Genomic DNA, 24,513 nt, shown 5'->3' with positions numbered 1-24,513 from the left:
GGTTACATTTACTCATAACAGCAATGTCCCTATAACTCACTATGACTCCTACTGCTGGGTTATTACCATTTCTCTTGGGCCTTCCAAATCCGGAATGTGGAACTGGCCTTCAGAACATCCTCTCCTACTACACTATGTAACCTGAGGTTCAAGTCTGAAGTCATTTCCAGCAATTAGAGGACTCAGTGCCTCACAAAAGATAAATTATTGGAGATAAACTTAACTTTCACTTAAGTTCCCTATTAAAACCATTCTGCTCTTTTGATGAACTTTATCCTCTTGAAACTGTCTTGTGTGAACCTCTCATTTTCTGAACCTCCAAAAAAATGCATCTCTCAATTGTATAGGTTCATTTTTGAAATGGGTTCTGCATATCCACAATATATGTCAATTTAGCAAGCAGAACTAAGCCGTTAATTGTAGTCAGAATATTCACTTGGAAATGCAATAATCTAACTACCAAGACCCGAGGCATTGGCCTAGCTGGTCAGTACGCCTAAAAGAGGGCAAAAAGGCACGAAAGTAGGTGTGATAAGAAAGTTTGATGAAGGGTAGGTAACAATCAGTCTAGTAGTGTAGAGAACGCCCGGATGGCTTCAGTATATGGATCTGGTATGTATCAGCTATAACAGGAGGACCGCATACTAGCAAACTAGCTCATCATGAAATACTTACCTTAGAACGAGGCATCGGTAGCTGAACCTGGTCACCGCCAATGGAGCTAACATTTCCCATCAATGTATCTTTCGGGTATGCGGCTCCGGTGCATGTGCGAGGGAGGCTACTTTCCGACAAGGTCTGACAGACGATGTCTTCACAGCGAATGCATTGCTGACGTCAGCGACTGCATGCAAAGTGAATATCTCCTAAACCGTACAGGTTTAGGAGATATTCATTTTACCAATAGGTAAGCCTTATTATAGGCTTACCTGTAGGTAAACATATAAAAAAAAGAGTATACAACCACTTTAATGTGGCTAAATTCCCAATACTTTGAATCTGGAAACAGCCTACTATCTCCTCCATAAAATTATAGTTTCAGAAAATGTTTTGGATTTGCCCATGTATGAACTGACTCACGACTCAATACCCAAGATATTTATTACATGATATGGGCCTCCTAGACATCTTTAAAAACGAAACCCTCACTGAATTGTCATTTCATAAGCATCTAGTTTCCACCAAAATTACATATGTTTCTGAACCAGACGGGTCTCCATCTTTACCCCTTTTCTTTTTCCCTCCTGTATACCCAATCCATCCCCAAAATCCCTAACCAGTATTGGTTGGTACATCTGATATATCATAATGTCTTTTCAATGATATTGGGTATGTTTATAAGCGTGAACAGTTGTAATAACTAAATCTATGTAGTGCTGAATTACTTACTGTTCCTAATCTACTTCTATTTGTATGTGTTTCCCTGGTTGTATCATCTTTCTCACTAACTTGCAAAATTGAATAACAAATAAACACTAAGGCTCCATTCACACCATGCCATTCTGTTTTGCGGGTGGAAACTCAGCAAATTTTCCCACAATCTGGAAACGCCGCAAACCTTGTGAACCCTTTACTTTGAATGGATTGATTTGGCCACAATTGTGGCCTGAGGAATTGCTGTAAAATCACGCAAACAGAATTATGGGATGCTCATTGCCCATAAGAAGTTGTTGAACTTCTTTTGGGTGACAGGCGACTTATTTTTGCGCAATTTTACAGTGATTCATTGGGCGACAATCTTGGCAAAATTGCACAGCGATTGCCATTCAAACTAAGAATCACGGAATAATCACGCCACGGTTTGGGTGCCATTCAAAGTAACAATTGCGGAAAAATAGCGCTGTGATTTGGGTGCCGTTCAAAGTAATGGGGTTCGCAAGCGCGCCCCGCGATTTACAGCGTTCCCGTATTGCGGACAGAATCGCAGTGTTTCTGCCCGCAAAATGGAACGCCATGGTGTGAATGGAGCCAAAGACATAATGATGTACAAACAATAAGCTCCTTTTTATTATTTTGATTTAACATTGTTACACCATCATATAAAATTGGAACTACTTACTGCTTTGTGAGAAGCCGGAGACCCACCTGTCAAACTCTGACACGCTAGACCTTGGATTGGAAACTAGAGAAAAACAGAAAACAAATCAAACTTTTGTGATGATGATCTCATAACAAAATGATGTGATAATATAATTATATGTAATAACACACCTAATAACTGACAGACTTCAAGTCTTTCTGCCGTCAACTTTATAGATAAATTATTGAACGGTTTCTGCAGCTTCAGCCATCAGCAAGTCCTTGCTTTAAAACCTTTAGTGCTTGTAAAGAATATGTAAATACTTGCATGCCCTAAGTCTGGCCATAGATTTACCTTTAAAAGGATAGGTGTGCTTTCAGGGTCACATATAAATCTATAGAAGATGACTTTACTAGCGCAACCAGAACAATGCAAGATTTTTTTGACAGAGGCTTTTACGATTTCTGTAGGCAATGGCTATACAATTCAGGTATCTATGCATTGAGGGTAGGAGAAAGTCAGGTGGGTAAGTAAAAAAAGTTTTTTTATAAAATACAATAGTATACGCTCCCCTAAAGTATTACTTAAGGTACATTTATTTAATTTAGATTAGATAAAGCGGCGAGGAGTTAGAACCACTGATTTTTATTGCTGCCTGCATCCCTGTTAGGCATTCTTTCTAATAGTCCTGGTCACCAGTGTCATCAGAAATAATAGTAATGCAAAATTTCGAGCTGCCACCAGAACAGTAATAAAGGAAAAAAATTCCTGTGGGGATTCTTGTTCCTGGGCCAGCTGTCTAAGCCCCTGTACACGCGGTCGGAGATTTCAACAACCAAATCCGTCGGATTTTCTCCGTCGGATTTTGCCCGTCGGATCTTGTCCGAAACTGTTGCATACACACGGTCGGACTAATGCCGCGTACACACGAGCAGACTGTATGGCGTACTTAGTCCGTCATACAATCCGACGGACAGTCCGTCATACTTTCGACTGAACGGACTTGACCACACACGGATACCCAAACAGTCCGTCGAAAGCTTGCGCGATGACGTGTACAGCACGTACGACGGGACTAGAAATAGGAAGTCCAATACACAGCAAAGCACCCTTCCGCCGTGTAAATCCTTTCTGGGCATGCGCCATTCTTAGTCCGTCGAACTAGCCTACTGACGAGCGAATTGTCCGCTGAAACCAAAGTACGACGGACAGAATTTAGAAAAATCCGAAATACTTAGTACGCCAGACTGCACGCTGAAAAAGTCCGCTGAAGCCCACACACGAGCGGACTGTCCGCTGAAATGTGTTTCGACGGACTAAGTACGCCATACAGTCCGCCCGTGTGTACGCGGCATAAGTTGTCGAAAAATCCAATCTTTCAGAACGTGATGACGTAATTTCGTTATGATGGGACTACATTCAGGCTAGTAGCCAATAGCTTTGATGTAGGAATTTGATCTGAGCATGCGTGGCACTTGGTCCGATCAAAATTCACTACACATGATCGGAGTATGTCCAACCGGCCCAGTTGGTCGGGAAATATTTCCAACATGTTGGAAAATTGGGTCCGACGGATATTCCGACGGAATCAGTCCGATGCATACCACACACAGTCGGATTATCCGACGACACGGTCCGATAGGACACATTCCGACGGATTCTCTGACCGTGTGAACAAGGGCTAAGAAGGGATTGACCCCACATTGAAAAGTTATCCAATGACTTCTAGTTAAGTCTACAGGACAGGAAATTCATTTTAGTCTCACTAATAAGACATTACTGGCACAAAATAACTGACAGCAGTTTTAACCCTCCCCTACTCTGTCCAAAAAAAAAAGAAAAAGTTTTGACTTTAGACATACTTTGAGTTTCCCATATACAGTATCTCACAAAACTGAGTACACCCCTCACATTTTTGTAAATATTTTATTGTATCTTTTCATGTGACAACACTGAAAAAATGTCCCCTCAAAATAACGCAACACACAACTATTTATGTCTAAACTGCTTCCAACAAAAGTGAGTACACCCCTAAGTGAAAATGCTCAAATTGAGCCCAACGTGTCAATATTTTGTGTGGTCACCATTATTTTCCAGCACTGCTTTAACCCTCTTGGCATGGAGTTCACCAGAGCTTAGCAGGTTGCCACTGGAGTCCTCTTCCACTCTTCCACTCCTCCATGATGACATCACAGGGCTGGTGGATATTAAAGACCTTGCTCTCTTCCACCTTCCGTTTGAGGATGCCCCACAAATGCTCAATAGGGTTTAGGTCTGGAGATATGCTTGGCCAGTCCATCACCTTTACCCTCAGCTTCTTTAGCAAGGCAGTGGTCATCTTGGAGGTGTGTTTGGATTCGTTATCATGTTGGAATACTGCCCTGCGGCCCAGTCCCTGAAATGAAGGGATCATGCTCTGCTTCATGTTGGCATTCATGGTTCACTCAATGAACTGTAGCTCCCCAGTGCCAGCAGCACCCATGCAGACCATGACACTCCCACCACCATGCTTGACTGTAGATAAGACATTGTACTCCTCACCTGGTTGCCACCACACATGCTTGACACCATCTGAACCAAATAAGTTTTGTCTTGGCCTCATAAAAGCACAGGACATGGTTTCAGTAATCCATGTCCTTAGTCTGCTTGTCTTTAGCAAACCATTTGTGGGCTTTCCTGTGCATCATCTTTAGAAGAGGCTTCCTTCTGGGATGATAGCTATGCAGACAAATTTGATGCAGTGTGCGGCGTATGGTATGAGCACTAACAGGCTGACCCCTCACTCCTTCAACTTCTGCAGCAATGCTGGCAGCACTTATATGTCTATTTCCCAAAGACAACCTCTGGATATGATGGTGAGCCTGTGCACTCAACTTCTTTGGTCGACCATGGCGAGGCCTGTTCTGAGTGGAACTTGTCCTGTTAAACCTCTGTACAGTCTTGGCCACCATGCTGCAACTCAGTTTCAGGGTCTTGGCAATCTTTTTGTAGCCTAAGCCATTTTTATGAAGAGCAACAATTCTTTTTTTCAAATCCTCAAAGAATTCTTTGCCATGAGGTGCCATGTTGAACTTCCAGTGACCAGCATGAGAGAGTGAGCGCGATAAAACCAGATTTAATACACCTGCTCCCCATTCACACATGAGACCTTGTAACACTAACAAGTCACATGACACTGGGAGGGAAAATGGCTAATCGGTGCCCAATTTGGAAATTTTCACTTAGAGGTGTACTCACTTTGTTGCCAGCAGTTTAGACATTAATGGCTGTGTGTTATTTTGAGGGGACAGCGAATTTACACTCTTATACAAGCTGTACATTGTAGCAAAGTGTCATTTATTCAGTGTGGTCACATGAAAAGATATAATTAAATATTTCCAAAAATGTGAGAGGTGTACTCACTTTTGTGAGATACTGTACATAATATTATACTTCCCCAATCCAGCAAATTTTATGCATATTGGCTGAAAATCCCATGTGTGGGCAGCTGCAGGCAGATCAGGGCCAACAAATATTGTGGAAAAGAGTAAATGAACATAAAAGAAACCTTTGAGATTTGCAGTGCTTTTGACCTCCCCTGCCCATTTTCCTTGCTTTCTGTGCATAACACACATTAAAGATGCTGTGTTTAAAGTACACAGTTATTCAGAGTATTACAGTCCCATAGGAAAGCTTGTGCAGCTTGAAAAAAATGGCCACACAGTGAAGATTATTGGATTAGCAATGGAGGTAAATTTAAGACCTGGTGGGTAGCACTCCTTAAGGTGGAGGGAACTAAGTAAAACAAATAACTACAGTTCTTTAAACTGACAAATATAGAATTAGTGGCAAAATACTTTACTGAAGCTTTTACATTTTAGTGTGGAAAGAGATGCTGACGTACCTAAAATTGTTTTGATAGATTTAAAGTTTTTTTTCCACCCAGCTACAAATGTATCATGCTTTCACCTAAGCAATCTGTTAAAATGGTACCACTCTTGCTATGACAGCCTATTTAATGATACCATAGTTGTCAAAAACACTCTCCTGTTGACTGTGATTAGCCGTCTTGATCTTTTTTCTTTGCTTGTTGATGGTCTCAGTAAGTATCAGCACAATTAAAAAACAGATGAACTTTAGAGTTTGGAGACATAGCTAGAAGTAATCTTTTTAAAAATTCTAGATTTAGCATGAAATACCGTTTTGTCCAGTAAAATCCCAGAAAGCCTGGATTGGATTACCCTTTTGAAGATGTTACTACAACTGACCTGCCAGCACTTCTCTTTTGGCATGACCACACAAACTGCGGTTTACCTGTGCAGACCATATTTCACTAAAGTGTACAGACATCATAGTGTACAACATCTCAAAAACATAAACACCTCTAGCTAATGATCGCCATAAGTAAATTCAGTCAGTAGAATGATAGCTTTGGAAGAAATAGGGCAACAGGATCAAGTGGCTGCATTTCAGACCTATGCAAATCATGTTTTATCTGGCTTTTGCGGATGGCACCCTCACATGAGCAATCAATGGTGTCAGTGTGCTACTGCCCGAGTCAACAAGTTTCATGTATACATTGCAGAACAGACACCCCATATCAGAAAAAAAATGGAATACAGATACTGATCTAGATAACCTTTAAAAAAAGAAAACACATCCCTTCAGTTGTTTACAACTGGACTAGCTAGAAGCACACAACTTCATGGGATACTAATTAATTATAGTGCTTGTGGCTAACACCACTTGAGATTATTTCCTATAGCTAAAAGGCCACTATTCTTAGAAAAAAAAATACATAAATAGTATTGTCACAAAATACAGATTTACTTTGCCATAGCTTAATGTCTTTAAAAAAGAAATCTATATTTACTTGTTTATTTCTGCTACAAATTTAAACATATAATAGCCAACAATGTACATCAAGGTCTTAGTTTTTGTTACCTTGGTGCCCTTCTCATTTGCTTAAAATAAAAAAGCAAACCTTGATGTTATACTTTATATAGTTTTAAGACTTTACCTCATTTCCTATCATCAAGCAAATTGGCTCGACATTTAATGTTTTTTTTTTTTTTGAACAGAAATACTTTATTGAAAAATGTGAAAACGTTATACATGTACATAATACAAAGGATACACCTTGTATTGTAACAACACATAGTTATACAGTTATAGGACCATCATAGACACCTACAAGAATCATCACTGAGAGACCATATGGGTCACTCATGAATTATCCAGATGTTTACCCTGATGCATACTATAGACCAAATCTCTAATGTAGCTAGTACTAGTGAGGTATCAACCACCCGTGGAGAGGAGAAAAGCTAGGTATGGTGAGGTGTTGGGGTAGAGGGAGGGAAGGGCTAGAGGGGGGGTCCCCAAGAACTCAAAAGAGGGTGTGGACCAGGAAAGGAGAACAGTACATTCCAACCTCCAAAGGGAGGCGAAATAACACCCATTTCAGAGAGTAAGATTCCTAGCTGCAGCCTATGCTGACCAAATCTTCTCATACTTTTGAAGGTAGATATTACCATTATACATAAGCCAGTAAAGAGGAAGGGCTGGACATTTAATTTAGTTAGGTTAAATCTCTTAGTTTGACACAAAAGGAAACACTTGAAGGATAACTCAAAAGGAAATAAAATGTGTAATTTCTCAAGCTATTATACTGTTTATACCAGGCATGTCCAAAGTATGGCCCGTGGGCCATTTGCAGCCCACTTTCCGGTTTGATGTGGTCCCCACTTGGAATTTGCATATATATATCTATGGCCCCCAAAGCTCGAGCGTGTTATGTTTTTTATTCTGTTAATATATCTATCTATCTTTAGCCTGACAAATCCCGAACGCCATGCTCATTCTTAGAATTAGCCAGGGCGTGTGACTGGGTGTGTTCACAAGTCATTGTGCCCGAGCTGCTATGAAGCTGACAGCGCGAAGAGCCAATCACAGGCACTGTGACTATTCCTGATCTCTGCATCTGCGGACTGCAGATGCAGAGATCAGGGAAATGTCACTGTGCCTGTGATTGGCGGTGGCGCTGTGTGCTGTCAGCCTCCTTGTGGGCTCGGGCACATAGACTTGTGAAGACACCCAGCCACACGCCCCGGCTCATGCTAAGAATGAGCGTGGCACTCGACATTTGTCAGGCTAAAGAAGATAGTTTTTTTTTTACTATTAATATATCTAACACGCTCGAGATTTGGGGGCCACATCAAACCGGAATGCGGTTCCTTTCCTTAAGAGAGTTATATTTATTTAAAAAAACAAAAAAACAAAAAAACAAAAAAAACACACACCTGAGCTCATCGTTACTCTGAACAGAGAAGATAAATATATTATATTTTATCATATATTGTTATGAAATGAATAGTATGTCGTTTGCAATTAACTTTACATAAAATATTTAATTTGCATTTCATTTTAATGGTTCAAAAAATGTCAGACAAAATAGTTGGCCCTCACGCATGTTCACTTCATGAAATCTGGCCCTCTTTGAAAAATGTTTGGACACCTCTGGTTTATATTAAAAAAAATATATATATATAGTACATTTTAAGCAAACATCAATATTGCCAAATAAATGCTAAAATACTGTATCTAAATATAAGAGCACATGGTACATTGAGAAAATGGCTCTGTAAACATGCATGTCACCTATGCAAATAGAACAATATTTTTTTCCCTTCTCTCCTTAGATTTTCTTTTTAAATTTGATTGGATAATAATATTGTAAGGGCCGGTTCACACAGCGATGCGCGGCGAGGCGTCTCCGACTTGCCTCGCCGCGACCTGCACGGACCTCAGCGGCGACTTGCAGAGGACTTCTGCATAGAAGTCAATGCAAGTCGCCCCCGAAGTCGCCCCGAAGTAGTACAGGAACCTTTTTTCTGAGTCGGAGCGACTCGAGACGCTCCTCTCAGAACGGTTCCATAGCACTGAATGGGGGCGACTTGCGGGAGCGAGGCGAGACGAGCCGTGTCGCCTCGCCTCGCGTCGCAGTGTGAACCGGCCCTAAAGGGAACATATTGTTATTTTTCTCTAAAACATTAAATACATAACAGAAAATAATAATTTTTTATCTACATTAACATTAATTATTTAAAACTTCAGTTTTTGAATAGCCTTTGTAAATAATATACACAGGGTTGATTATTTTTTTATGTGAAGGATGCTTCTAAATTCCTACCTCAAATTCCTCGACTAAGCTTATCAATTATTGGTTCTTCAACTACTGAATTAAACAAAATATTATACTATTGACTATAATTTGCTTCAGTGAATAAGCCCATAAGCCTATTATAGTGCAAATCGCATAAAACATGGCTGTGAAAGCAGTAAGGGAACTTCAGATATTACCCTCATGATGTGCTAGTACAAGGAATACACACAGTGCCGTGAAAAAGTATTCACACTGCTTGAAATTTTCCACATTTTGTCATGTAACAATCAAAAACATAAATGTATTTTATTGGGATTTTCTGTGATAGACCAACACAAAGTGGCACATAATTGTGCAGTGGAAGGAAAATGAAAATGATAAATAGGTTTCAACAAATTTTCTGAGAGATTTGGTCTTCACCTTGAGAGTACAAGGCTCATCATCCCCCCCTGTACTTGATACATCGTTTGGAGGCGTGCTGAGAGCATCCGAGCGGATCCGAAGATCACGGGACATCCGAGCGATCGGGACGATCTCCGGCATCTGGTTATCGGGACGTCTATGTGATTCGTGATCGAATCTGCGCAGTTTGACCTCCCCTAACAGGGGGTCACTGGGGATCTGGTAAGCCTCCATCTATTAGTGGTGTTTAGAGGTGAAGGTTCCACGTGGTCAAGTACTACTTTATTGAATAAACAAGTTTCAGCTACTTCTGCTTCATATTTACATGGGAAATTATTTATATATATTTTTGCATCAATTTATATATGGTCATTTGAACTCACAATTTGTTTGTTTTTTATTATCTCATTGGACACTTGAGTTTAATAAGATTTTTTCATTAACCACTTCAGCTCCGGACCAATAAACACCTTACGGACCAGAGGTCTTTTTGCAATTTCGCACTGCGCTGCTTTAACTGGTAATTGCGCGGTCATGCAATATTGCACCCAAAACGAAATTTGCGTCCTTTTCTTCCCACAAATAGAGCTTTCTTTTGATGGTATTTGATTGCCTCTGCGATTTTTTTTTTTGCGATATAAATGGAAAAAGAGCGAAAATTTTGAAAAAAAAAGATATTTTCTTCTTTTTGTTATAAGAAAAATCGAATAAACTAAATTTTAGTCATACATTGAGGGCAAAATTTATTTAGCCACATGTCTTTAGTAAAAAAAATGTCAATAAGCGTATATTTTTTGGTTTGCGCAAAAGTTATAGCGTCTACAAACTAGAGTACATTTTCTGGAATTTACACAGCTTTTAATTTATGACTGCCGATCTCATTTCTTGAGGTGCTAAAATGGCAGGGCAGTACAAATCCCCCCCAAATGACCCCATTTTGGAAAGTAGACACCCCAAGGAAATTGCTGATGGGTATGTTGAGCCCATTGAATATTTATTTTTTTTGTCCTAAGGGATTGAATAATGACAAAAAAAAAAAAATTAAAAATTATATGTGGAATTGCACCCCAAAATATATTCCGCTACTTCTCCCGAGTATGGCGATACCACGTGTGTGGGACTTTTTGGGAGTCTAGTCGCGCACGGCACCCCGAAAACCAATCACCACCTTCAGGATTTCTAAGGGTGCAAATTTTTGATTTAACTCCTCACTACCTATCACAGTTTCGAAGGCCATAAAATGCCAAAATAGCACAAAACCCCCCAAAATGACCCCATTTTGGAAAGTAGACACCCCAAGCTATTTACTGAGAGGCATGTTGAGTCCATGGAATATTTTATATTTTGCCACAAGTTGCGGGAATATTACAAACTTTTTTTTTTTTGCACCAAGTTGTCACTAAATGATATATTGCTCACACATGCTATGGGCATATGTGAAATGACACCCCAAAATACATTCTGCTGCTTCTCCCGAGTACGGGGATACCACATGTGTGGGACTTTTTGGGAGTCTAGTCGCGCACGGCACCCCGAAAACCAATCACCACCTTCAGGATTTCTAAGGGTGCAAATTTTTGATTTAACTCCTCACTACCTATCACAGTTTCGAAGGCCATAAAATGCCAAAATAGCACAAAACCCCCCCAAATGACCCCATTTTGGAAAGTAGACACCCCAAGCTATTTACTGAGAGGCATGTTGAGTCCATGGAATATTTTATATTTTGCCAAAAGTTGCGGGAATATTACAAACTTTTTTTTTTTTGCACAAAGTTGTCACTAAATGATATATTGCTCACACATGCTATGGGCAGAAGTCAAATTACACCCCAAAATAAATTCTGCTGCTTCTCCCGAGTACGGGGATACCACATGTGGGGGACTTTTTGGGAGCCTAGCCACGTACGGGACCCCGAAAACCAAGCACTGCCTTCCGGATTTGAATATAAAATGCTATAAAAAACAAACTAACCAGAGTCACCCGTAACACTTATACGGTGATCAGTGGTGAAAGGGTTAACTAGGGGCAATCAGGGGGTTCAAATTTTTATTAGGTAGTATATGGGGGTCCCTGGCGCTATATAAAAACCTGACGGGGAACCTAAATAACTAACTGGCTAACCAGCGTCACCAGTGACACTTATACTGTGATCGCTGGTGAAAGGGGGTGAAAGGGTTAACTAGCAGCAATCAGGGGGTTAAAACCATTATTGGGTAGTATATCGGGGTACCTAGCGCTATAAAAACCTGGCGGTGAACCTAAAAAAATAACTAGCTACCTAGCGACACTAGCGACACTGATGCAGCGTTCAGAAAAATTATCGCTTAGTGACACTGGCAAAAGGGGGTGAAAGGGTTAACTAGCGGAAATCAGGGGGTTAAAACCATTATTGGGTAGTATATCGGGGTACCTAGCGCTATAAAAACCTGGCGGTGAACCTAAAAAAATAACTAGCTACCTAGCGACTGTAGCGACACTAATGCAGCGATCAGAAAAACGATCGCTTAGTGACACTGGCAAAAGGGGGTGAAAGGGTTAACTAGCGGCAATCAGGGGGCTAAAAACATTATTGGGTAGTATATCGGGGTACCTAGCGATATAAAAACCTGGCGGTGAACCTAAAAAAATAACTAGCTACCTAGCGACACATGCAGCGATCAGAAAAATGATCGCTTAGTGACACTGGCAAAAGGGGGTGAAAGGGTTAACTAGCGGCAATCAGGGGGTTAAAAACATTATTGGGTAGTATATCGGGGTACCTAGCGCTATAAAAACCTGGCGGTGAACCTAAAAAAATAACTAGCTACCTAGCGACTGTAGCGACACTAATGCAGCGATCAGAAAAACGATCGCTTAGTGACACTGGCAAAAGGGGGTGAAAGGGTTAACTAGCGGCAATCAGGGGGTTAAAAACATTATTGGGTAGTATATCGGGGTACCTAGCGATATAAAAACCTGGCGGTGAACCTAAAAAAATAACTAGCTACCTAGCGACACTAGCGACACATGCAGCGATCAGAAAAATGATCGCTTAGTGACACTGGCAAAAGGGGGTGAAAGGGTTAACTCTAGGGGCAATCAGGGGATTAAATCTTTATTGGGGGGTGATAGGGGGCTACCCTGGACCTAACACTAACTGTCCTGACAGTTTTTACTGTCACAACTGACACTGAATGCATTGATCAGTAAAGAAATGATCAATGCAATCAGTGACACTGTGACTGGGGGGGGAGGGGGGGCGGGGATCGGGGGGCGATCGGGGGGGGGGGATCGGGGGGGGTTTGTGTGCCTGTGTGTACCTACATGTCAGTGTAGTGTTGGTGCACACTTACTTTTACTGTTCTCCTCGTAGTCCGGTCAAAAAGACCGCCCCGAGGAGAATGACATCACTTCCTCCTTCCTGTGTAAACAATACACAGGGGAGGAAGCTTCTCATTGGCCAGGAGCGATCCAGAGGGGGTGGCCGAAAACCAACGGCCATCCCCTCATCACGGAGCGCTCCTGGACCGAATCGGACCGCCGTAACCAGCGGGAGGGGGTCCGATCGGACCCCCCACCCGCTGGAAGGCAATCACGTAGATGTACGTGATTATGCCTGCCTGTGCCATTGTGCTGACGTACAATGGCAATACGGCGGTCCTCAAGTGGTTAAGATTTTTTCACAATATTTGTGTATTTGATTTCACAGCTTTTTTCTGATTTATATATTTTTTTTTTTGCACAATTTTTTAGGTCACATTCACATTTAGTGGCCAAGCGCTGCACTTTTATTTCTTCTGTTTTCTTTGTGCCCAGTATCCTGGTTATGGTGTTCAGCTGCTGAATTTTTATTGGTTTTTACTAAGCGCAGATTTTTCTATTTTTTCTACTAGATTTTAGTTAGGGGTATCAGAAGAAAGGGGGCTGAATACAAATACACGCCACACTTTTCAGATATTTATTTGTAAAGACATGTAAAAACCATTTATCATTTTCCTTCCACATCACAATTATGTGCCACTTTGTGTTCACATAAAATCACATAAAATCCCAATAAAATACATTTACGTTTTTGGTTGTAACAGTTTTAAAACTGCCCTTCTCAGCCACATTGAACTTTTTTACTATAATATAGTAACAGTTTATGAAGCCTAAGCAGTTTGACGTTTTGCCATATTGGTAGAAACCATCTCCGAGCTCAGGTGACTTTCAATCAATGGGTAGGACACTGGGTATATATGGTAGATGTGTCTAAGACCCCTTTCACACCGAGCCACCCTGTCAGGGAAATAGGCGTAACCTCGCGAGGTACGATCGTGTTAACGCGCGTCGGCGCACACGGAGGCGCAATGTGGTTCCTAGACGAACGCCTGATGTTGCGTCTGATCGAGTGCGAGTACGCGGTGTGAGACGAATGCATAACGTTACACGTCGTAGGCGTACGAACGCTATGGCGCGCACACGACGTAACCCAGGCACCTTGCCTATTTAAACGTTCACCTGACAGTGCCGCATCGCTGGATTATCGTCAGCTTCTCCTGAGTACCTGTGCCCGTGATTCCTGCTGCCTGATCTCCTGTTTACTGACCCGGCTTGTTTGACCTGCTTCTGCTGTTCTCCTGGCTCCTACCTCTGGCTTGTACCCGACGTTTCTTGTCTGCTCCCGGCACCCGACCTCGGCTTGGCTTGGCTCCTGCTCTCCGGTCTTCAGCTCAGGACCCGTTGCTCCGACCTCAGGACTGATCTCCCGTGTTTGACCCTCGGCCTGGCCTTGACCCTGTCATTGGACTTCTGTTATCTCTCTCCTGGACTTCCTTGCACAGTTGCCTCCGGAGACAGGGCTTCTCAGCTCTTTCATCTGCTGCTGCTACCTGGCAACCTGTGCTACTGTGGGCACTGCATCCCTGTGTCATCTTCAGGGTTGTACTGCACTCGGCCGCAAGGGGAGCCCTCTCAGCATCTCAGCCTCCTACCTAGATTGTGACACACCCTGGGCATCAGTGGTAAAGTGGCGCTATTTTTAGCGCCGCTTTACCATCGTTTTAGAGGCTAACGGCCACTTTTTGGCTGTTAGCATGGCGGTAAAGTCGCCCCACTAGCGGCTGAAAAGGGGTTAAATCCGCTCTCAAAATGCAGCTAGAGCGGTGTTTTGCCAGCGGTATGGCAGCACTGCCCCATTGATTTCAACTCACCGCTCCTTCACCGCTCCAAAGAAGTTGCTGCCAGGACTTTTTCCGACTCCCTGCCAGTGCACCACTCCAGTATGAAAGCCCTCAGGCTTTCACACTGGAGTGCATGGAACAGCTGTTTTGGGGCGGTTTGCAGTCACTATTTTTAATGCTATAGCACCTGCAAAACACTTCAGTGTGAAAGGGGTCTAAGAGTTGCTATTGGCTAAGCATCTTCAGAATTTATGGTATGTTATATAGCCTTAGCTATATGCACAATATTAGTTGTTTTTAGAAGCATTAGTACATTCCCTGAAGACTATCTTCATTTGACTGGACAATATCCTTTGTGACTTTTTCAGACATTAACTCAAGAGCCTCCTAATTCTAAAAAAAAAATTGGATGTCTAGTCACCTAACTGTAGTCAGTTATTCTCTTGTATTTATATTGAAATACTAAAGTCACTGCTACAATTGGTATTTACATCTGCCACACTGATTAATGTACCATTTGGCAACACTGTTTTCTTAAAATACAGTTTTTCATTTGAAAAATATAATGACATGCTAGAATAAGGGTGGCACTGGCAGCCACCATGTTTTGCCTGACTTTGTCAGACTTCTATATGTGGGGGTTACAGGCTCATAGACATGTAGCAAATAAAATCCAGGTAAAAGTCCTTATGTTCATTATTAATTAATGTTAATTTAAAGTATTAAAAGTGTAGTATTAAATGTATTAAAGCTCCTGTATCCGCATAACAACCAGACAGCTAGCATTTTCTGAAGGAAAAACTGGGCAGCCTAAATACTTCTCGTTAAACAGTTTTCCTTTAATGTAGTAAACACAAATCTTAAAATCTTATTTTACATTTGTAGGGGTTTTCTATGAATTTTTCTTAACAACTGCCTTATACTGTATTCTTCAAAATTCTACTTATTCTACGGCTCAGTGGCATGCCCCCACGGCTGGAATACCATGGTTGCAATTTGAGACTCAATCGCTGCGCCCGTATTTTCTCCCAGGCGTCCTGTGGCAGGAGAGTCTGCGGCCAAGGGACCTAGCCCCCCTTAATAATATTGTGAGTAGCTCCCTCTACCTCTGGTCACTGTATGGTACTAAATTTAAGCTGCGGCCCGATAGACCCACTTTGGCATCGTTTTTGGGCGATAGGAGATTCCCCCTGGCGTTTGAGTCTCCTGCCGCCTTTAGATGGTGGATCCAAAAGTCCTTGATCACCCTGCGGGCCTTATGTGTTAGAAGGGGTGTCTTCACCTCCTTCTCGCAACTCCAATCACAGCATGAGGTACCTAGAGGGGAGTTTTACAAATTTCTTCAGATTCGCCACTTTTTTCAAACACATTATAGCTCCCTCCACACCACCACTAATACTCAATTTGAATCCTTATGCTATAGACACTCCAGGGACAGGGGTATTATCTCTACAGTATAGAAACAACTTTTAGAATCCCAACTGCCAGTGAAGACCAGGGCGATGGGTCTCTGGGAAACTGATCTCGCTACAGAGTTCTCATCCGAAGAGTGGCGGGAGATGCTCTTGAATATGCATGGTTGCGCTAGATCGATGGCTGTGAAGGATACTGTGGTGAAGCTTCACACTCGTTGGTACCTAACCCCGGATAAGATTCATAGATTTTACCCCACGGTTCCCGATCTTTGCTTTCGGGGGTGCCCGGAATCGGGCTCTTTAATCCATATTTTCTGGAGCTGTCCTCGGCTCCAGGGGGTGTGGGATCAGGTTCGCACCACGGTGTCCTCTATTGTGGGATCTTTGGTCCACTTATCACCTGAACACTGTTTATTGTTTGCTCCTATAACGGGGGTTCCCCGTCCCACCCAAAGGTTGATCAACACACTGTTCTGCGCTGTCCACTGGACGATTGCGCTACATTGGCGCTCGCAGATAACCTCTTGGTCACAGGTTCTCGGTAGGATGGATGCTATCCGTCTCATGGAACGGATACACCACACCATTATGTACACCATGCATATTCATACTGCTAAATGGGCCGATTGGCCACTATATCCCGGTGCCACAGGAGGGCCTTCTCTCCAACACCCCCGTAGTAGCTGCGGTAGAGTCTGGATGGTCCTGATGAATCCCTGTATTGCCACACTAGTTGGTTTATCCTCCCACCCCTTTGACCCCGGGCTATGACTAGCCACTGCTTTGAGACAGAGCTGTGGTATATTTGCTGTTTGAATGTGAAGTCAGCGGTAATAGTTATTGCACTGTTACATTTTTCTGTTTAGTTTTGTTTTCTTTTGTTTTACTCGCCTTCTATTTCTAACCTACATGGACTTGATAAGCATCACCTGGTGCACACGGACTAGGCTATGTGTGTAAATTACTCTTGAGTGTTCTCCTTTGTGCCTGGTACATTGCTGTTCCAGCTATATTTGTATGCAGTGTATTTCTTTTGTGCTATCCCTTGATGCAGTCATGTACCTGTTTCTGTGGCTCTATTTATTTTTCTTTTGCACCCAATAAAAATGTTTGTAATTAAAAAAAAATTCTACTTTTTCTAGTGGAAAAAAGATGGATAATTTTGTTCCTCTATAGTGGTATTAAAGGTTCCCCACTGACTCATTCAAGGCACTTTGCAGGAGCTATTTTTAGCGCCTGTAAAGCGCCTTAGTGTGAAAGTAGTGTAAAAATGACCCCGCCCCCTTATGATGTCACAGTCCCAGCATCCTCCAGGACTGTAACATCATAAGGGGGCGGGTCACCATGTGACCCCACCCCGTGTCCCTATATAAGTCGCCATACAATGCGTCCCTGTCATTGCGGCCAGAGAGAGTGTCGAGTCAACATCTCAAGGAAAAAGAAGGAGAAGAAGAAGAAGAAGAGAAGATGAGAAGGCAGCGGTGACAGAAGACCGGGCCACCACTAGTAAAAGAGCTGGAAGAAGAGAGCGGAGGCCCGGCATGAAGAACCGAAGAGGGGGACAAGACCCCCGAAGAGGGGGACAAGACCCACGAAGTCGGAAGAAGAGAAGAAGGCAGGGACGGAAGACCGGGCCACACTAGTAAAAGAGCTATAAGAAAATAGCGGAGGCCTGGCAAGAAGAACTGAAGAGGGGGACAAGACCCCCGAAGAGGGGGACAAGACCCACGAAGTCAGAAAGAAGAGAAGAAGGCGGCAACGGAAGACCGGGTCACGCTAGTAAAAGAGCTATAAGAAGATAGCGGAAGCCCGATAAGAGGAACCGAAGAGGGGGACAAGACCCCAGAAGTCGGAAGAAGACCCCCGGACAGCGGCGGCGACAATGAAGAAGAAAGCCAGGCTCCTCCGCTAGTAAAATAGCTAGCAGAAGATAGTGGAGGATTTCAGCGAGAAGACCCCTCAAGATGGAAGACCACCGGAGCTGTCCAATAAAGTATTTTAAAAACATGTGTTGTGTTTTTTTCTTTACACTTTTTTTCATCAGGTGAATGGGTAGGGGTACATGGTAAAGCAAGTAAAGCTTGTTTTTTTCCTCGGTTTATTCTTGGGTTTGTTTGTATATGTTGTTAGCCTTTCAAGCTTCTTACTGCAATAGCCAGCTATAGGTGTGAGCAGGTGGCGTTTTTTTGTGTCACAGGTTGTGTTTTTTGGTCAGGCATCTCACTGACACCTGTGCTGCCATTGTGCTGGGTGTTCAGTGTGCTCCTGTACCTTTAAGAAGGGGTGGCTCCCCTTCAGTCCACCTGCTTTCACCTATTCATCAGAATGCATGTGCCACCACTGTGGGGACACTTATAAGTTAGTGTTAGGTACCACAGATACTGGGGTGCCTTGGCAGGGCTCTGTGGCTTACGCATGCGTTTGCAAATGTGTGCAGACTAAACCCCTGTTTTTAACGCATACTGTTAGACAGGTTATTTGGTTGTCTGTGGGCTGGTGGTAATTAAAGCTTGTTTTTTTCCTCGGTTTATACTTGGGTTTGTTTGTATATGTTGTTAGCCTTCCAAGCTTCTTACTGTGATAGCCAGCTATAGGTGTGAGTAGGTGGCGTCTTTTTGTGTCACAGGTTGTGTTTTTTGGTCAGGCATCTCACTGACACCTGTGCTGCCATTGTGCTGGGTGTTTAGTGTGCTCCTGTACCTTTAAGCCCTTGTACACACGGTCGGAGAATCCGTCGGAATGTGTCCTATCGGACCGTGTTGTCAGATAATCTGACTGTGTGAAGTATGCATCGGACTGATTCCGTCGGAATATCCGTCGGACCCAATTTTCCAACTTGTTGGAAATATTTTCCGACAAACTGGTCCGATCGGACATACTTTGATCATGTGTAGAGAATTTTGATCGGACCAAGTGCCACGCATGCTCAGATCAAATTCCTACATCAAAGCTATTGGCTACTAGCCTGAATGTAGTCCCATCGTAACGAAATTACGTCATCACGTTCTGAAAGATCGGATTTTTCGACAACTTTGTCCGACCGTGTGTATGCAACAGTTTCGGACAAGATCCGACGGACAAAATCCGACGGACAAAATTCGACGGATTTGGTTGTCGAAATCTCCGACCGGGTGTACAGGGGCTAAGAAGGGGTGGCTCCCCTTCAGTCCACCTGCTTTCACCTATCCATCAGAATGCATGTGCCTCCACTGTGGGGACACTTATAAGTTAGTGTTAGGTACCACAGATACTGGGCTCTGTGGCTTACGCATGCATTTGAAAATGTGTGCAGACTAATCCCCTGGTTGGTTTATCCTTGGGATTGTTTGTATAGGGGTACATGGTACCCCAATACTCATTCACATAGGGTGGGGGGCTGGTAAAAGGGGGCTTCCGGATTCTGATAAGCCCCCCGCCCGCAGATCCCGACAACCAATGGCCAGGGTTGTCGAGAAGAGGCCCTTGTCCTCATCAACATGGGGACAAGGTGCTTTGGGGTGGGGGGACACCCCAAAGCACTCCCAATGTGGAGGGCACGAGGCCTGGTACGGCTCAGGAGGGGGGGGGGGCGCTTGCTCGACCCCACCCCCTTTCCTGACCGGCCGGGCTGCTTGCTTGGATAAGGGTCTGATATGGACTTTGGGGGGACCCCCACGCCGTTTTTTCAGCGTAGGGCTTCCCCTTTAAGTCCATACCAGGTGATGGGGACAGCGACATGTCAGTCTTGCCGATGGAGGCGGCGACATTGGCTTTCTGCACTAGTCCCGTCTACCTGGAGTCGTGTTGAAAATGAACAGACCTTTCTCGGTGTGGGCAAGTCCGTTCATTTCAAAAGTTCGGCGGACTAGCACACAGACGGCCGGATTGTCCACTGGACTGCCGAGTCCGGCGGACAATTTTGAGTCAAAACTTCTTTCTAAGTCCGGCGGACTTTTGGAAAGAAAAAGTCCGCCGGATAGTCGTGTGTATGCGGCATAAAGAGAAATTTATAAAAACATAGGATTTGAGTAGCTGTATTTTCAGCACTTTCAAATATATTTAACATAAACTTTATTGAACATCATAAGCTCACAAAAAGGACTTTGTATAGACCAATATAAGGTTATCTTGTAATGATATAACAGATAGGATGGGGGAGGGGGCTTATATACCATAAAAGAGTATGCATAGGAAGACCTGTGAGCATTGTAGGTATTGAACTGTTAAGGGATCCAGAGGACTTTTTATCAGTTCACAAATTAATTGGTTTTGCCTAATTAAACTTTAAATTCACTCATGCAATATATACAATCTACTGTATTAACCCCCCTAGCGGTAATCCCGAGTCTGGCTCGGGTTAGGAATTTACTGATAGGAGCGGTAACCCCGAGCCAGACTCGGGATCGCATCGCTGGATGCAGGGGAGGACACAGGGAGAGTTACTTACCTTGTTCCCTGGATCCAGCGATGTCCCCCGCGCTGTGTGATCGAGCTGTCCTCCACTCGATTCACAGTGCCGAATGCCGCCGAGCTCCGTTCCCTGCGACGTTACGGCGCACGGGAGCGGAGAACGGCGGCAAATTCAAAAAAGTAAAAAGACACAAAACACACACAGCACTGTAATCTTACAGATTACAGTGCTGTATTAAAAATTACACCCCCCCTTTGTCCCTAGTGGTCTGTGCAGTGCCCTACATGCACTTTTATATTATAAATACTGTTTTTTCTGCCTGGAATTTGGAGATTGCCCATAGCAACCAAAACATCTCCCTTTTTCAGTGTTTTAGGATTTGATTACATTATTGAATAATTTTTATTATTCTTTATTATATTATAAACGTTATCATACCCGGGATGTCTGCTAGACTCTGGTTTGAAGAGATTTAAGAGAGTTATTCCTAAGAATTACAGGACTACAAAATAAAACGCGAAATTTCCATGCAAAATAATTGTACCGCTTTCAGCACCTAAAACCGGACTGAATCATACCACCAGGGAGGCTACAGAATAACTGCAGTCTGCAGTCTGTAATAAAACATCTTTGCCATACTAAAGCTTCCCTCCAACCACTTCGCATATTATTTTATATATACTGTGATTCTGTACTTGCCAAATATGCTGAAGAAATCTCCCTCTACTAAGTCTGGCTGCAGCCATTTTAACTGTGGGCAACGGAAGCTGCTGCCTGTTCACTTCCTGGATTTACACAGACACACAGAGGCACACCTCCTGCTCTGCAGCCCTGCAGCTTTCATTGGCCCCTCCTATGACTCACCCCCCCTCCCTTCCTGACAAACTCTCACAAGAGTGTGAGAGAGAGCTGCGCATGATGTCATAAGCCTAGGCTAATGACCAGACAAGAAAAAGGAAGTGGGCTGTATAAGGTATTTACTGACAGAAATTTTTTTTTACAACCCAAAGTTAAAACAAGAAGGGCAGAAGATTTAATAGACAGAAAGTTGAAAAAATGACTGAAGGTCCGCTTTAATCATATGTGCCATTATACTTACAGCAGAATTCAACAAATATAGAGTTTGTATTTAATATGGTGTATATTATTGGAGATGTTAGTACTACTTATGGTAATAATGCTAGTAACAGCACAATTATAGGAAAATATATAATCTTTACCTTGAGTATCACGAGTTTCTACGGGCCAGAATGGAGCGGCAGGAGGAGCTACATTGCTGCTTTCTGGAACTAAAAATATGAGCTGAAATCAATATTTAGACATGCTAGGGATATAACTACCAGCAGAGATGAGCAAATTGATTGCTGTGGTGGCTTGGGTTGATCGTGACTAATGGATATTGGCAAACATTTTATTAGAATTTAAAAATGTTCCAGTTCCATCTCTAGTAAATTCCAAGCTCATTATGCTGTGCATACAAGTTTGTCTCCATATGGGTATAAGGACCCAAGTATGCTAGCTTCTACCATGCTGGCATCAGCCTGTATGTCCTTCATAAGAAGAATTTGTTAATAAGAGGATACCCCAAGAAAGATTCTTAATTCTTAAAGCTCCAGATACCTTCTGTTAGTTTCCAGGTTACATTGCACTTACATTGCCGTAAGGCATGACCAAGAATGTGGGGAGTGAATAAAAGGATATAAACAGTCCAGTCTATGAATAATGAACGAGTTTTTAACTTGTGAAAACTGCTCCATTAAAAAAACACCCATGCCCTTCTTATGAAATTCACATGCCACTGATCTCTGTAGGGCAGAGCACATCCAACAGCAGCCAAGCGGGGTGGTTACAGATTTATATAAGGATTTTGATGTTTATTTTTTTGCAAATTTTTTTTACATATCAGTAAGGCCTCATTCGAATTGGTGGCCAGGGGGCTGTAAAAGCAGTTGGTTGAGCTTGGGTTATACTGCCCCCAACTGCCAGCTTGAACAAGGAGATACAACTACTTAAGGCTGTATACAAGAAAAGCATTGCAACCGCAGAAATATTTAATGCCATGCCACATTTGGCTGGCAGGACCGCTGCTCAACATGACCTAGTTAAGTGAATTGGGCCACTTCACAACGGCTCTACAACCAAGTGCAATGTATCTTAATTTGTGTTCACATCTATAACATGTCTCAGCATTTTCAGGTTTAAAAAGGCACTGGTTGTTTGATGCCTCTAAAAAGTGTTTCACCACAGATTGCTTTTTAGAGGGGGCAGCGAGGGCTACTGCACACATGAAAGAGTCCTAAAGAAGGTGTGTAGTCTGCTCCTGCTGAACATTTTGGGGAAATCAAAAAGTTCCTTTGAGACAGCTGATGGAGTTGAATGTGAAGGTATTGATATGTTTACATGCTTGTAGTGTACAAAGAGCCAATTTGATTTCTCATTTATTTAATAGGAAAAATATTAAAAGCTGTAATTAAAACATTTGAAATGGACTTTGATTATTTCCCCAAATCCTCCAGTCCAATTTCTTCCATAAATTGATTGGAACTTGTGCTTAATGACAATACTTTGAAAGGGGACCCCCTGTTTTTTTGGCAATGAAGTATCAACCCATCCATGAAGAGCATATAGATTGATTTCTGCATGGTGGAGGATCTGCACATGAGATTTTCTAGTCATGGGGTTATCAGCCCTTATACCTGGTGAGCTGAGACTGAGACGCTTATCATTAATGCCACGTACAAACGACTGGACTTTCCTGCAGAAAAGGTCCGACGGTCTTCCCGACTGAGTTCCGACAGACTTCTGACTGAACGGACTTGCCCACACATGATCACACCAAAGTCTGTTAGTTTCTAACGCAATGACGTACAACGTGACTAGAAAAGGAAGTTCAATAGCCAGTAGCCAATAGCTGCCCTTGCGTCGTATTTGCTCCGTCGGAGTCAGCTTACAGACGAGCAGTTTTCTCTATAGAAATTGATTCCATCGGAAAGATTTGAAACATGTTCTATTTGTAGGTTCATTGGAATTTTTTAAGAAAAAAGTCTGATGAAGCACACACCCGATCTGAATATTTGATGGAATGATTCCATCAGACCTTTTCTGCCGGAAAGTCCGGTGGTGTGTACGCAGCATAATTAGTATATAAAAAGTGTGTTGGAAAAAAAGCCATAAAAAATTACTAGAGGAATGGTGGGTGTGAATCTGGTGAGCACATTAAATAAAATACCAGGAAAGTGCAGTTCTAAAGGTATGCTCATGTTAATAAGAAGAAATATATTTCAACAGTTATCAGTCATACCTGCTGGTCTACGCTGTACTGGTGGAACATTTAATCGGTAATTTGGATTTTCTCGCCTCTGTGAAACTGAAACATAGGCATGATAACATATATTAAGGGCTAGTCCATTCAAACAAATTAATGTTGCAGGTGTTATTTAGCTAGATTTAGAAGAAATAGCATGAAAGCAATCTCTTTTTAAAAAAATCGACAAAATTGTAATTATTTTTGTGTTTTCCAACTCAGCTAAAATATTCAGTTCACATTCTATTGCATTTTCACCTTATGTTGTCATCACTAGACATGTGCAGAGTAAAATATTTTGTTTCGGAATTTCGTTTTCGTCTGAAAACTTAATTTATTTAGTTACTCCCGAAATTCGTTTTTATTTATTTCGTTTTTCGTTCAAAAATTGCATTCGTCCGAAAATCCACATGAATCACGGTCGAATCTGTCTTTGAAGGCTTATGGTGTCTGTCGAATGTATAAAGAAGATTCGACGGAGCTAGTATATAGCATACTTTAGAACCCTATTAAAGTCTATGGGACTCCAACGTTCAAAATCTAAAGTGCTCATTTTAAAGGCTAATTTGCAAGTTACTGTCCTAAAAAGTGTTTGGGGACCTGGGTCCTGCCCCAGGGGACATGTATCAATGCAAAAAAAAGTTTTAAAAACGGCCGTTTTTTCGGGAGCAGTGATTTTAATAATGATTAAAGT

General features: G+C 42.5%; 1 protein-coding gene across 10 annotated transcripts in view; it reads right to left on the bottom strand.

The window, feature by feature from the left end:
- Positions 1-24,513, bottom strand: part of VIT (vitrin) — a 185,738-nt gene that overhangs the window by 18,049 nt on the left and 143,176 nt on the right. For all 10 annotated transcript variants that reach the window (XM_077486386.1, XM_077486387.1, XM_077486388.1 and 7 more), the window contains 3 exons: positions 23,817-23,882; positions 21,736-21,804; positions 2,060-2,122 (listed from right to left, as the gene is read on the bottom strand). In XM_077486386.1, the coding sequence (XP_077342512.1) occupies positions 2,060-2,122; positions 21,736-21,804; positions 23,817-23,882 (198 nt within the window). The remainder of the gene's footprint in view (positions 1-2,059; positions 2,123-21,735; positions 21,805-23,816; positions 23,883-24,513) is intronic.

This window comes from Lithobates pipiens, unplaced genomic scaffold, assembly GCF_037356315.1.
Source record: "Lithobates pipiens isolate NorthernLeopardFrog02 unplaced genomic scaffold, aLitPip1_a1.2 Scaffold_18, whole genome shotgun sequence".
In the NCBI taxonomy this organism is placed as follows: domain Eukaryota; kingdom Metazoa; phylum Chordata; class Amphibia; order Anura; family Ranidae; genus Lithobates; species Lithobates pipiens.
This window is presented reverse-complemented; position numbering and strand designations above follow the sequence as displayed.